Source organism: Suricata suricatta, chromosome 11 (assembly GCF_006229205.1).
Source record: "Suricata suricatta isolate VVHF042 chromosome 11, meerkat_22Aug2017_6uvM2_HiC, whole genome shotgun sequence".
In the NCBI taxonomy this organism is placed as follows: Eukaryota; Metazoa; Chordata; class Mammalia; order Carnivora; family Herpestidae; genus Suricata; species Suricata suricatta.
The window spans coordinates 84,273,243-84,288,679 of record NC_043710.1 but is presented as its reverse complement, the minus strand read 5'-3'; the positions used below and the strand labels follow the sequence as shown (position 1 = coordinate 84,288,679).

Sequence of the window (15,437 nt, the reverse complement as noted above, 5' to 3'; positions counted from 1 at the left end):
TTTTCCACACTAGGATGGATACATGTGTGTTCACAATGAATAGTTGTGTTTTTCAGGTATTGGGCCTGCTCTGGTTATACTTACTAGTGACCCTCCCTAAAAGTGTGTTTTCTCTTTGTGATCAGTTGAAACCATGCCATCACAAATAAGATACAGGCTGGTGGTGAACAGGACTTTAAAATCCCAAACCACTTTATTGATTGCTTGGAGAGAGCACGTGTGTGCACACACAGGGGAAGGGCAGGGGAAGGGCAGGGGAAGGGCAGGGGAAGGGCGGACAGAGCCGGAGCCTGATGGGTGGGGCTCCATGTCACTACGTGAGATCATGATCCGAACCAAAATGGAGTCAGGCTCAGTTTATTTGGAACTAACTTTAGTGTTTTTAAAAAAACTTTCAGGGAGACCTGGGTGGCTTGGTCCGTTAAGTGTCCGACTTTGGCTCAGGTCATGATCTTGCAGTTTGTGAGTTTGAGCCCTGCGTTGCACTCCGTGCTGACAGCTAAGAACAGCCTGCTTCGGATTCTGTGTCTCCTCTTTCTGCCTTTCCCCCACCTACATACTATCTCTCAAAAATAAACATTAAAAAATTTTTTTTAATAAAATAAAAAGTTGCAAAAATACTACAGAGTTCCCCTATGTCCTTTACTTTAATCTTAATATTTGATATAACTGTGGTGTAGTTGTCAAAACTGGGAGATTAACATTGGTACACAATTATCAACTGACTCGGACCTTATTCATATATTTGCTACACTTTTCTTCCTAATATCCTTTTCCTGCCCCAGGATCCTGTCTTGGCTCCGGTGTTGGCATTTACTTGTCATTTCTCCTTAGTCTTCTAAACTGTAAGAGTCCCTCAGCCTTTACTTGTCTTTCCCCGTGGGTTCTCTTATGTGGCTTACTGCTGGTGAGGGTAGTGTCCGTGTGTCTGCTGTGCAGTAATTTGTCTTCTCTTTTGTAGTTAATAACTATCTTGGGGAGATACCTTGAAACGATGGATTTTAAAATTTTTGTTCAGTTAAGTAAATCTTAGATCCAGGTTTGTGGACACAGATTTGTCTTAAAAATTTTTTTAAATATAATTTTGAGAAAGAGCGAGAGAGAGAGCATGAGCAGAGAGAGAGGGAGACAGAATCCGAAGCAGCCTGCAGGCTCTGAGCTATCAGCACAGAGCCTGATGCCAGGCTCAAACCCATGAACCGTGAGATCATAACCTGAGCTGAAGTCAGAGGCTTAACTGACTGAGCCACCCAGGTGCCTCCAGAATTGTCATTTTAATTTGTGAATCATGAAATGCCATGCAGATGTGGACAGGAATGAATATATTATATAGGATTTTGGCATCCATTAATAGATTGTCATTTTACTGACTCACTCTCTACAAATGGAAGGTCTTTGATTACTAGTGCTGTGCCTTTTGATATCCCTAACGTGCAGGTGGTAACTAGGTGCTACAAAGGCGTGCCCCATTGAGTGTTTATGAGCACTAGGGTAGAACTGGGTTACCTTGCCTTCCCAGGGTGAAGCTGGAACGCTTGCCTGGCTGTAACACAGCACCTTCCGATCCAAGGAAACATGATTCACGTAGAGGATAAAACTGCCCTCTTTAGATGATGCTCCCTCCACAGCAGACACTTTCCCAAACCCCAGAACCAAAGTAGATTTTGGGGCAAGACTTTCAGTGAGGAAGGAAATAATGGGCTTGTATTTCGCTTGGAACTGGATGTGCTGCATTGCTCCTGAGCCCCTTTGTTGGAGGTGGGGCTTAGGTGGGCACAAGAGTTGTATCTCTTGAGATGATGATTAAAGGCCATCATTGATTTTAGGCTCAGGTTTAGATGTGGTTATATTTATTTATTGCTTTAAGCCATTTCAGATTTTCAACCAAGTTACTAGAAGCACTTTTTACCAAGTTAAATTTCTGTCCTTGGATGGCTAAACTCTTTTCCTTGAGTCAAATTAATAAAATGGAATTTCTTATTAAGAATGAATTATTAAGTAAACTAGAAGCACTGGGCTAGAGAAGCAGTTGATGCAATTTGTTTTCAAAGCCTTAAAAGTGCTGCAGTGTGCACAGATCACAAGGACCGGCTTAAGTGCCAAAGCATGGGGCATTAATTTTCTTTCGTCAAAGATTCCAGGTTCACAGGATATCAGAAGTGCTGACTTGGCAGTGAAATCACATTTGTAACATGTTAGATTAGGAAACAGATTGATTTATACGTTGATGTAATGGATCTAGGCATAGTGTGTGCTTAAGAAAATGGAAGTGCATTAAATAAGAGCCTTTTCAAAGGAAAGAAGTAGAAACATCACAGAAAAAAACCTGATCCGATTATACCCTACGTAAGGTTGGGGTATGTTTGATTAGTTGATTCCTAGACATGGTCCACAGAGGCTTTTTATATTTCGATGATACCTTCTTGAGAGTCTCTTATGACCACAAGGATTAATCTTTCTGAACTCAAAAGTGAATCACTGCAGCAGCATATTAGCTGTCTGGAACGATTCCAGTTACTCTCCTTTTCCTTGGTGGTAACTGATGTGAGGGGCTGCTGCTGCTTAGACCTCTTCCTGTTGCTTTAACCTCTGTCTGGTATTTTAGATTCTCTTTAGGGAAGGCGATGCTGACCATCTCAGCACAAAGATCAAATGCACTCATCACTGATGTATTGACCTTAGTGGTTGACCCATAAACTGAACATTTATACAGTTGGAACTCTTGTGGTCTTTTAGCCAACAACCATAATGAGTAACATGTGGAACATAATCTTTGGTGCTGATAAATGGCTGCCTGCACAGTTTTGACCAGTCCATGACTGTGTCTTTTGGGTGAGCTCACATAACTAATCGACACTGTTTCTTACCTGGATTATGTATGGAATTTAAAAGGTAATGCCCTGCCCCCCTCACCCAGTACTTCTATGGCACCCAAAATCCTGTTTGTTTACTAGCTGCTTTTAATGTTAAAATATACAAGGCCAGGGGCTCAGTGAGTGGAGCCAGTGGACTCTTGATCCTTGGGGCTGTGGGTTTGAGCCCCATGTTGGGTACAGAGATTACTTAAAAATAAAATATTAAAAAAATTGTACAAAGCCAAAGAGAGAATTTATGAATTCTTGCTCACCATCTTTTAGATTTAACTGTGGTGGTTCATTTAGCAGGTTTCGGAGACACTTTCCTTTTAACCTATTGATTTGGGTTTCTTGCTTATATATTTATCATGTCTTTGATTCTTTTTTTTTTTTTTTTTTGGGGGGGGGTCTGGATTCTTGAAGTAGGAAGGAAAGAACTTAGGGAAACATTGGTTTGGGGAGATAAAACTGTCCCTGGGGATTCTTTGCCTTTTTCTCTGTATTAACCCATATGTGTGTGTGTATACACATACCCACACCCATTTTCTTCCGTATCTTAATCTAAAATTTTAGGCTTAATCCTTAGATGTGGCTCTTAAAAGGAGAATGTCCCATAGAAGACGCATTTTGGTACACATACTGAACTCGCTGTGAGAAATAAACACAGTGGTCTTGTACATCCTTCCGCCTTTTAATGATTGGTTTGAATTAAAATACTGTGAGTATTGCCTATAACTAAGTGTGTGTTCCTTTCCACAGCTATCCTGAAATATTCTTTCTTTTCCTTATTAGCCTGTGTTTCGTATGCAGTTATGTAGAAGGTATACCAATTTGCCTTGTACTTTAATAAATGATTATTTGTCACAGTAGGGCTATAATCAACTCTGTTTAATAAAGTTGCTAATTGTTCTCTTCATTGGATTTAATTGAGGTGTTTTTTCAACTCTGATTCATCTTGGCAATATTTTCATCCCAAATTAGTGTTCTCCTAGCTATCTAACAGGTGTTTGTGCTTCATTCTCTTGTACTGGTAGGAAGTGGGCTTATTTTAATAAGCTTATAAGCAAAATCTATGGAGGGTGGTAAACTTTTCCTGGAGAAAGGTCATAATGTATTTCAAAATCAAATGTAGTCTCCTGATTAGAAGGGCCATTAGTGCCTGTGTAGTCCATTAGCACAAATAAATGAGAGTTGCTTAGAAAGCACATATTTTCCGTGTATTATGACAGGCAAAGCTACCCTTTCTGTTAATAGAGAAACCATTTTATGTTAATTGCTCTTTTAAAAAGAGCAACATGATAGACCATACAGTCTTAACCCTATCTGCAAAGTTTTAACACTTTAAAAAATTACTTTTTTATTTTGAAAGAACTTTTACATTAGGGGATACCACAGAACTCCACTGGAAGCAGCCATCAATATTAGCATACTTGTAGATGCTAGGATGCATGTGTTTTTCCTGCACCAGGAGACTTCATACCTAACGGTTATTTTCTTACCTGTAATTGGTGAACTGTTAACGGCTGTGATCTTTTCACAAAGGAGAGGATACTAGCCAAGGAAAGACTATAGAGTCATTGATTGTTTTTATCTAATACAAGATAAAATTGTTCATGAAATGTCATTTAGTGTCCTCTTTCCATGAATGACGCCATTCCCTCATAGAGTAAGGAAGCCTTACTTGACATTTTCTTCCTCAACCCCCTGGCTAATCTGTCACCAAGTCTTGCTAGGTGGACTATCTGATATCTTGAGTCTGTTTCTCTACCGCACTGCCTTAGCCCAAAGTACCAATTTCCCTCCCTCTCTTTCTCAGAACTTCTTAGCCATCCTGCAGCCAGCAAAAGTATCACAGCTGCATTTTGACAGTATTAACTTTGTGCTTAAAACCTCTCAGCACCTCGGGGGGACCTGGGTGGATCAGTTGGTTAAGCATCCAGCTGTCAGGTTTTGGCCCAGGTCACAAACTCACTTCGTGAATTCGAGCCCTGCTTTAAGCTCTGCTCTGTGCTAATGGCGTGGAGCCTGCTTGGGATTCTCTGTCTCCCTCTCTCTCTGCCCATTCCCCGCTCATGCTCACTCACTCGTTCTCTCTCTCTCAAAATAAAGCAAAAACAAAACAAAACAAAAACCTCTCAGCATCTCAGTGATAAAGATGGAAGTCCTTTCTTGGTGCACACAGTGTCTAGCCTCGCCCCTGCATGGCTCTCCTCCCTTCTCTCACTGCTGTCTGCCTCTCGTCTGTGTTCCCACCAGGTGATGCTCTCCAGTGCTGCTGTTTTCAGGAGACTTCCATGATCACCTCCGTACCTAAGCCTCAGTTAAATTCCCTTTCTGTACACTGCTTCAGCACTGCTTCTTTTCCTTTGTACAGCATCTAGGAGTGTGACACACTTTTTGATGTGTAGGTATGGACTCTTTCACTAGACTGTAAGCCCCATGAGAGCAGGGACCTTAAGTTTTTGCTCACTCTTGTGTCCTAGGCATAATTTAGCATGTTGCTTTGCAAGATAGTAGCTGCTCAACAAAATTTTGTTGTGTGAGTGAATTACTGGAACTTTAGCATATCTAACTATTTGTAGCTTGATCTACTAAGGGATGAAAAGTAGACCTGTCCTCCTGTCGGAGCAGTCTGCAGCTGGATTATAGGGTCCCAAGTCCGAAGCACTCCAGTGGGGAGTGGGGGGTAGATTTTTTCCATTGACATTTCACTCTGATCGTAGAAGTCCAATGGTCATTGTTTTTTTCTGACCTAACTCCTGGGGAAAGGATTTGTTTATGAAGGTAAAAATAGTAAATAATGAAGTTTTAAAAATAAGTTCTACTGTCACAAACCATGGGGTGACTCTATCTTTCTGTCAGCTGTTTTGGAGTAAACCTGGATGTTTTCCCCTTTGGCAGGCTCTTGCAGCCAACGCCGGAACAGGATTTGCTGTCGCCGAGCCTCAAATTGCTATGTTTTGTGGAAAGTTAAATATGCATGTGAACATTCAGACTGGGAAATGGGAACCTGACCCAACAGGCACCAAGAGCTGCTTTGGAACAAAAGAGGAAGTTCTTCAGTACTGTCAGGAGGTAAGAGTGGTGCCGGAATGTGAAAACTGGTCTTTTCTGGGTCAAGCTTGAACCTACTTACCTTAGAAACAGATACTCTGTCACTGTGCTTTTTGACCTAAGACCACGTTGCCAGTGACGGAGCACCGGGCGTTTTCTTTCTAAATATGTATGACCCGCCTGAGACTTGTCAGAGGCTCTGCCTGTGTGCGCTGTGAGTTCTTGGTTCCTTGACCAGTGCAGAAGCTGGGCAGGTAGCGTACAAGTAAAGCCCGGCTCTCCTGGCTTCTTACTGTGGGCAGATGGGAAGCCAAACGTGTGTATCTGTGTTCCCCGCTTGCTTATAGAAAGTATTGAATTGTAAATGATAATCTCAGGTCTGACTCCACTTACCCTTTGGGTCAGAATTTGGCCTAGATAGGGATATGAGATGCTTTAACATCTTACCAGGACTAGCACAGAGGGCCAGCACTGAAGTATGATTCTATAATACCAGCAACAGACCTTTCCATGCACTTGCCCTTTAAATGTTTTCCTTTCAGCTATTTCATGCATCCTACAAGTGGGCTTGATACCTCATTGATTTATTTTGGGCTTGAAAGCTTGCTGCTTTTGTATGTCCTTAAATAAAGATGTCTTTTTAAAAAAATGCATTAGACATGATCAGAAATCTACCTGTCAAAAGAAAACTAATAGTTATAGCATCTCTTTACTTGATGAGTTCAGTCAGAACCAGGGGCAGCACGAGTGGAGGCTTAGCTTTATACAGGATAATTATGTTGCTGAGTAAGCAGACCCCCATCTTTACTTGCAAACGAATGTCCATTTATTATGGATAAAGTCAGTTTATTGTGTGTGTTTTCTCTTCCCTTGTAGACGTATCCAGAGCTACAGATCACAAATGTGATGGAAGCAAATGAGCCAGTCAGTGTTGACAATTGGTGCCGGAGGGACAAAAAACAGTGCAAGAGTCACATTGTGATACCTTTCAAGTGTCTTGGTGAGCATCCTTCCGATATTCTTGGTTACTTCTCGGGAAGTAGAGGTTGCTCACTTTCAAATTTCATTTTCTCGTGCCTCACAGTGAAATATTTATATCTGTAAAGAAGCTGAGGGCCACAGAAATGTATTGGGGGACTGCTTTTTTGAACATTTACTGCTTTCTAGTATCGATGGTTGACTTGTCTTTGATGGTAATTACCTCCCCCATTGTGGGCACCCTCTGTCTTTTAAGGCAGAGCCTTTTGCATCGCACTGAGAGTGCTGCCTCAGAGCTGTCCACCTTTGCTTGGCTTTGAGTGTTTGGAACCTGTTTTATAGTCATAGCAGTGAGTGGTACCAAACAGCCCAAGGGATGGAGTCTTCTGTTCCTCTTACTTCCTTCTGTACACGTCTCGCAAGGTCCTAAGATGCTTTATTGCTAGGCAGACCAGACTTGAGGCGGTCTCCAGGAGATGTGACCCTGAGCGGTCTTTGCAAACCTGCCGTTCTGAAGGGCCCGTGACTGCTCCAGGTGTTTCTGACCCTGTGCTTGGTGTTGATGCATTCTCACGGGTATCTAAATAAGAGAAGTCGGCACTGATGTTACCGTATTTATGCAGCAATTACTGTTGTCAAGTATTCAGTGGGGGAAAGAGGGACAGTGCAGATGCTTGACACCATTTGCTTTACAACAAAGTATCCTGCAATGATGTGAGGCCTGGAAACCTTGTGCATGGTGTGGCTGAAAGATGTTCCTCCAATCCATTTGGCTCCAAGAGATCTCTGGGTATGAGGTTTCATTCACTGCCTATAAAATCCTTGAACTAATGAAGCAAGAGTGTATTTTTGAACATTTGTAGACAGTAGGTAGACAGTACTTGGAATCATTTCTTCCCTTTGCATTGTTATCCCTGAAGACTTTGCAGCCTGGTCTCCCCCTTCCTACATGTTCTTTGTCATTTGCTGGGTCCACTCCTCACCCAGAACTCTGAGTTGAGTCCTTTATCTCTCTACAACCAGTCAGTTTTTTTTTTTTTAATTTTTAAAAAATTTTTTGGTTTTTATTTATTTCTGAAAGACAGCGAGTGTGAGCAGGGGAGGGTCAGAGAGAGGGGGGAATATTGAATCTGAAGCAGGCTTAGCCTCTGAGCTAGCGATCAGCACAGAGCCTGACGCAGGGCTCGAACCCACAAACTGCGAGATCATGACCTGAGCTGAACCAGACACTCAACTGACTGAGCCACCTAGGCGCCCCTCCAGTCAGTTTTTAAACCTCATTCTTACCCCTTCAATATAGCTTCTGTCCGTGGTTCCCTAATTGTGCATTGAGGCACGCCAGGGCGTTGCAGCAAACTCACAGTGTGGAGCATTATGGGATAGTTCGGATTTTTCAAAGGAGACTTCTCTCAGACATCCCATGTCTGGAGGTATTCACAGTATCAACATCCTGTCCCTCCATTCCTTTCAGTGACCTCGTATCTTTATAGAGAGTTGTCTTAGTGGTTCCTGTGTTAAAGAGCCAACATCACACCAGAATAACCCAGGAAGGAGAGATGAGGCTGGTGGTGTCCGATCCATTGTAACATTGGAGGAGTTGTGCAGCGCCCAGCATTCACCTAAAGGGTTAGGACACGAGGACTTACTACGTTGTTGGACCCAACTGCCTACCTTCGGGTATTCTTTTGGCCTCAAAGTTCTGTGAAAATATTACTGAGACACTCAGGGTGCTGCTGCTTGACAGTTGGGACACATCTGGCTTCTGTCTTTTTCTTCCTTCTGATTCCTGCTGTGCTAGTCTGGCCATTCATCCTTTCCTGCCTGGACTGGGACAACAGCCTCGTATGCTTCCCAGTTCTGTTGTCTGGTCCGCGGCCCTCTGACCTGAAATGAAGATTGAGTTGTCTTTCCCGCACATCAAAGCCTGTAGTAGCTCTCCTTCACCTAAAACTAAGGTTTCATTAAGCTGCCCAGCTTAGGGTAAAAACTCCGTAATGTGCCTTTGCTTTGGCCTTCCCTGTAGTCTGTGCTCTATGAGCTGCCGCCCATCAATGTCAGTGTCTTGGGGCTTCTCGCCCCCCACCGTCTGGTTCTCATTGTTGGAAGGTCTTTCCTCTACTTCCCCTGCTAGGGGAGTTTTCCCTTCGAGACTTATTTCAGGAGCTGCTTCCTTTACGGAAAGCTTTTCTCTCCTGGTTATGTTTTCTATCCAGACATGCAGATTCCTGAAATTCTCCCAGTATTGCCATTGGATATATCACGCTGTCCAGTGATGGTCTATTTCTGTATCTTTCTCCAATTTGGCTGTAAGCAAAGTGATACCAGAGACCCTGCTTTAGTCTTCTCTGTCCTCCAGTACCATGACAATGTCTAGAACATAGGATACACTTTTTAAAAAAATGTTTATTTTTAAGAGAGGAAAGGAGAGGAAGTGAGCATGAGTGGGGGAGGGGTCAAGAGCAAGGGAGACAGAGAATCCCAAGCAGGTTTCCTGCTGCCAGCACAGAGCCTAATGTGGGGCTCAAACCCAGAAAACGATGAGATCATGACCTGAGCCAAAGTCAAGAGTCAGATGCTTAACCAACTGAGCTACACAGGTGCCCCTCAATAGACTCCTTAGAAAGCATTTTGGTGGTAGTCTTTTAGAGCTATTTTTGCCTTTTAAAATTAAAAATAATTTAGGGGCGCCTGGGTGGCTCAATCGGTCAAGTGTCTGATTTCAGCTCAGGCCATGATCTCACAGCTCAAGCCCCACATCAGACTGTCTGCTATCAGCGCAGAGCCCACTTGGGGTCTTCTGTCCTCTATCCCACTTCTACCTCTCCTCTGCTTGACACGTGCGCGCACGCTCGCTCTCTCTCTCTCTCTCTCTCTCTTTCTCTCTTACACACAAAAAACATTAAAAATATAGAATAAGATAGTTTTTAAATAATTTCAAGTTTACAGAATGGTTAGAAAAATAGTACAAAAAGTTCCTGTACACTCTTTCCTCAGATTTCAGATTTTCCAACTGTTACCATTTGACTAATATGGTAAAATTAACCTTATTCACTCTCGCAGTGCCCCCAGCCCTTACCCCTCATTACTGAGTTTTTGTGTTTTGAATCATTTAAGTTGGTGTCTTTTTATCCCTTAGTACTTCAATATAGATTTTCTAGAAACAAGGACATTCTTCTATATAATCACATCATAAAAATCAGGAAATTATCATTGATCCAAATCTAATCCGCAGACCCTGAACAGGTTTCACCTTTTGTTCCAGTAATACCAGGATATAATTCATGATCGCACATTGTATTTAGTCTCTCCTTTTCTTTCATGACCTTGACATTTCTAAGGAGTACAAATTACTTTGTGGAAATGTCTTGCAATTCGGGTTTGCCTTACGAGCCTTTGATTTATACATTTTTGAGGGGACTACCATAGATGTATTCTTTCTGCTGTGTAATATTAGGAGTTGCATGATGTCAGTTTGTTCCATTACCCGTGATAACGTTTATCCCCTTGCTGAGATGGTATTGGCATTCACTTGTTTCCATAAGCACTTGTCCAGATTTGACATAAAGATGCTCTAGGCTAATCCTGTGTTTTCCTGACTCTATCCTTGGAGACCCCTGGAATCTGCCATTTCTCCAAGAAGCCCTGGTTTCTTTTTCTTTTTTCTTTTAATTTTTTTTCCCTGGTTTTAATTTATTTTTGAGCAACAGAGAGAGACAGCAGGAGAGGATCAGAGAGAGAGGGAGGCACAGAATCTGAAGCAGGCTCCAGGCTCTGAGCTGTTAGTACAGAGCCTGACGTGGGGCTCGAACCCACGAACCATGAGATCATGACCTGAGTCGAAGCTGTACGCTTAACCAACTGAGCCACCAAGGCGCCCCAGCCCTGGTTTCTTTCAGTGGAGAATGGTATTTAGGAACGAAGTCTGGGCATTATGTGTACTTCCTGGTCTAGGATGTTGTTGCTTTTAGGCCCACTCAGCAGACAGAGCTAAGAAATACAGGTCGGGGTGCCTGGGTGGCTCAGTCGATTAAGAATCCAACTTGGTTTTGGCTCAGGTCACGGTTTGAGTACAAAGTCTTCTTGGGATTCTCTCTCCCCCTCCTCCACTTGTGTTGTGTCTGTCTCTCTCAAATAAAAAATACAGGTATATATATGAGTAAATGTACACATAAATATGTATTTCTAACAGCTACATGTGTAGATTAAAAACATTAGCTCATACTGATGTCTCCAGTTCCATTATCCTCATTATATTTATTTGCTCAATATCTTCTGTAAATAATCAGTCTCTGCTTTTTATTTATTTAAATTTTTTAATTTGAGAGAGAGAGAGAGAGAGTGGAGAGAGGAGCAAATGGGAAGAGGAAGAGAGAGAAGCTCAAGCAGGCTCCATGCTCAGTGCGGAGCCCAACACGGGGTCCGATCCCATGACCCTAAGATCATGACCTGAGCCAAAATCAAGAGTCAGATGCTCAACCAACTGTCACTCAGGCGCCCCAACCTCTGTTTGTTTAACTTTTTAATTTTTTAAAGTTTGTTTATTTGAGAGAGAGACGATCCCAAGCAGGCTCTGCACTGTCAGCAGGAAGCCCAACGTGGGGCTTGATCACACAAACTGTGAGATCATAACCTGAGTCGAAACCAAGAGTTGGATACTTAACTGATTGAGCCGCACAAGCGCCCATACTTTTTTTTTTTAAAACAAGCTTGAGATAGAATTCACACTCTATAATTCACCCATTTAAAAGTATACAGTTTAATGGTTTATAGTACATTCAGTGAGTTAAACAACCACACACAATTCTTTTAACATGCAAACTGTACTAAAAACAGACACAGTTAAGAGTCCTGTACATTTTATCATAAAAGTTATACTTTATAAGAAGTAACCACAATAACTGCTTTTGTGCATGTTAAGATGAATTCCACATGTTGGAGTAAAGCGACGGTGGCAGTATGGTTAGCCTTAGCCCTGTGACTCCCTTTAAGATAATACTGCCTAATGGAACGCCTGGTTGACGCAATCAGTGGAGCATGCAACTCTTGACCTCAGGACTGTGGGTTCAATACCCACATTGGCACAGAGCTTACTTAAAAAAAGAAAAACAACGTAGTGCTGCCTAGTAAACCTAAATCATAGGTAGATAGGCCAGAAGGTGGGAAATGGAAACGGGAAAACAGAATTTGTCTATATTGGTTGGGTTGCCTATGTTAATTAGTTTGGATGTTCCAGGGTCCGTACCTATGTCCTCAGGCACTAGTTTTGTTTGTCATTGTTTTTGCTAGGTTGAGGGATGTTTTCTGATTTTGATGCTTTAAAAGCAGTTTGAAAATAAATTTATGTTGCTAAGTAGTGATTGCATTGAGTGTGGTGTCACACTGTTCATGGGTGTCTGTGTTGTCTGATGCTTAACCACCCAACAATGTAACTTTTAACCTGTTGTGTCAGTTCAGTCTTCTTTCTTCTCCAAATGACCTTATATGATAGGTTACTACTAATTGACTCCTGCTTATCTCTTAAAATTTACACGGACAGATAAGTAAGCAGATAGGTAGGTAGGTAGGATGTTCCAAGTAGGACATAGTTGGTGAAGTGTGAAGAAGTGAAACTGCTGGTATTTTGGGGGAAGGCGTTAGTCATCTCTGACATTTATCTGTAGGCTGGCTTCTGCACTAAAAGAAGAGAGCTTTGTAAGCCCGTAACTGTTTTTGATTCGGGTTATTTTTGGACGGAGATCCCGACAGAGCGTTACTGTGATGTGAGCACTACCAAAGACTGTTCTCGTTCTCAGAGGCTTTGAGGGCCGTCTTCAGCAACTGTGCACCATTGTGTCTCACTTGTCCATTGCAGGTGGCTGTCTGCAAGTCATCTTCTACCTTTGAATTCATGACAGCCCATCAGCAGTTCGTCCTATCGAATGGTAGTTCACCCTACCCATGCCAGTAGTTCCCTGGCGTGGACACTTGTGTGTTTCCACTTAGGAGAATTATCTTGGGACTTAAACATCAGAGCCCTATTGACCTCAGAGACATCTGCTAGGGATGGCTGCTAGACCTCATGGGAATTTGCAGTGGGTGGTCAGGTTGATTCTCTGGGCTCCTTCTCATGACAGAAGGCTGTCTTCTTCCACCTGGTTACCACTTCCGTGAGCCCCATGCTGTTTGCAGGTGGTAGATTTTTTAAAAATGTGTTGTGAGCATTGGTGCTTCAAGGGTTTCCCCAGGTGGGGAATAATAACTTTTGTTCTTTTTAAAAGGAATTTCAGCAACTCTGGAAAAGCTCTAAACCCTGCTGGCTTTCATGGCTCTGATGTGGACATGATATGGAAAAGAAACAGAATCCTAGGGAATGGATGGAGGTTGGAGATAGATCATAAATGCAGCTTAAGTGAAATCTTGTAGGTTTAGGTTGTGTTAAATTGCCATATTAGGGGGCACATGGGTGGCTCAGTCAGTTGGGCATCCAGCTTCTGCTCAGGTCATGATCTCACAGTCCATGGGTTCGAGCCCCGCGTTGGGCTCTGTGCTGACAGCTCAGAGCCTGGAACCTGCTTCAGATTCTGTGTCTCCCTCTCTCTGCCTCTCCCCTGAATGTGTTCATTCGTTCTCTCTCTCCCTCTCTCCTTCTCCCTCCCTCCCTTCTTCTCCCTCTCTCAAAGAATAAACATTTTAAAAAATTGCTATATTCATTGATCAGCTTTTTAAATAGCAAGAACTCTATAACTTTCTGTGTCCAGTGACTTGGGAAATTGTGGCCATTATCTATTACAGCCAAACTGACTAAATTGAGGATTGTTACAAATTTGGGTAAAATTCTAAACTGAGACCAAACCATTTTCAGTGGTCTTCTATAAAACAGTAATATTGATCTGCCTAGGTCAGTTTCTTTTCTCAGAAGCTTCTGATAAATGTAACAAATGCAAAAAAGTAGCAGTGAAGATGCCAGAAAAAGAGTGTTGGGATTGAAGTGTGTTCCCCTTTAGTTTATATGTTTAAGAAGTTTATTTTTCAATAAAAGAGGATGAGGGAAGCAAAAATAATTTCTAGTTTCTGCACCATGATTAACATTTTGGTGTATAGACAAGACTTATTTCTTTGGACACATGGAAATGTGTTTACTTTTAAATGCATTTTTCCCCCCCAAAGGGGTCATACTACATATGCTGTCTTGTTTATTGCTTTTTTTATATGTTGACATTTAAACATCTATTATGTGCTATTCTCAGAGAGATATATCAATATATCTGTATAGATCTTTGAGTAAAAGACAGACTTAGCCTTAAGGACTTAACCAGGACGAAGGAGGAAGGTTAGGGATATGGAGTATGTTTCTTGCTTTCTTTGTTTAATTATTTTTTAAATTATTTAACCACTATGGAAGTTTTTCCCATGTCCATAAATCATTATTTCCTGTGACCCCACAGTATTACATTGTATATAAAACTACCATCATTTAACTAATTCCTCGTTGATGGGCATCTAGGTTGGTTTCAGTTTTTTATATTAACAACACTGCAATGAATATCTTTGTTTACTCGCTTAATTATTTCCTTAGAGTGTGTTGTTAGAATTGGAATTGTTAAAGAGTATTCTTTTTTTAATTTTTTATTGTTTACATTTTAGTTTCCAGTGTAATTTCAGTGGTGTTAATACTCTTCTGGTTTTCAGAGATCATACAGATCAGTTCAATCATGGAATAGCTAAGGGTTGGTAGTATTTAATTTTACAGTGTCACATGGAGTTAATTATTAAATTACTGGCATTTAAAAAAGTTTTTATTTTAAACTTCTTTCTGAAATACAGTATTTGAAGGATACTAAAAAGGTAAAACAATATGATGATCACTCAGTACTCATCATCCTGATTTAAGTTCTTCACCATCTTGCCAGGTCTGCTTCATCTCCATCTTATTTTGTCATTGAGGGGTTAAATGTTTCAAAGCCCCGTCCTGTCTTCCCTTGTTCCTCCCTACCCTCTTGTTGGCGTGTATTATTCTCATGCATGTTTTTGTTTTCTTGCGGGAAAGAACCCAAATTTTAGTAGCTACTTTAAAAAATTTTTATTTTAATTTTTCATTTATTTTTGAGAGACAGTGGGAACAGGGCAGGGTCAGAGAGAGAGAGAGAGAGAGAGAGATCAGAATCTGAAGCAGGCTCCAGGCTCTGAGCTAGCTGTCAGCACAGAGCCCAATGCGGGGCTCAAACCTATGAACCATGAGATCATGACGTGAGCCGAAGTCAGACACTTAACCGACTGAGCCACCCAGGTGCCCCAGTAGCTACTTTTTTAAAATTAACTTTTAAATTTTAATTCCAGTGTAGTTTACATACAATGTTATATTGGTTTCAGGTGTACGGCAGCATGAATCAGCAGTTCTATACATGACTTAGCGCTCATCAGGATCAGTGTGGTCTTTAATCCCCATCGCCTGTTTAATCCACCCACCCACCCCCAGCTTCCCTCTGTCTCATGCTTGTTTTTATACTTTCGCTGTATACAGATGTTTCTTTTTTTTTTTTTTACTTTTAATTTCTTTTAATGTTCATTTAT

The 15,437-nt window shown here is 41.7% G+C and overlaps 1 protein-coding gene across 4 annotated transcripts in view; it reads left to right on the top strand.

The window, feature by feature from the left end:
* The window catches only part of APLP2 (amyloid beta precursor like protein 2), an 81,409-nt gene that overhangs the window by 38,231 nt on the left and 27,741 nt on the right, over nucleotides 1-15,437 (top strand). For all 4 annotated transcript variants that reach the window (XM_029915717.1, XM_029915716.1, XM_029915715.1 and 1 more), the window contains exons 2-3: nucleotides 5,757-5,930; nucleotides 6,786-6,909. In XM_029915717.1, coding sequence (XP_029771577.1) covers nucleotides 5,757-5,930; nucleotides 6,786-6,909 — 298 coding nt within the window. The remainder of the gene's footprint in view (nucleotides 1-5,756; nucleotides 5,931-6,785; nucleotides 6,910-15,437) is intronic.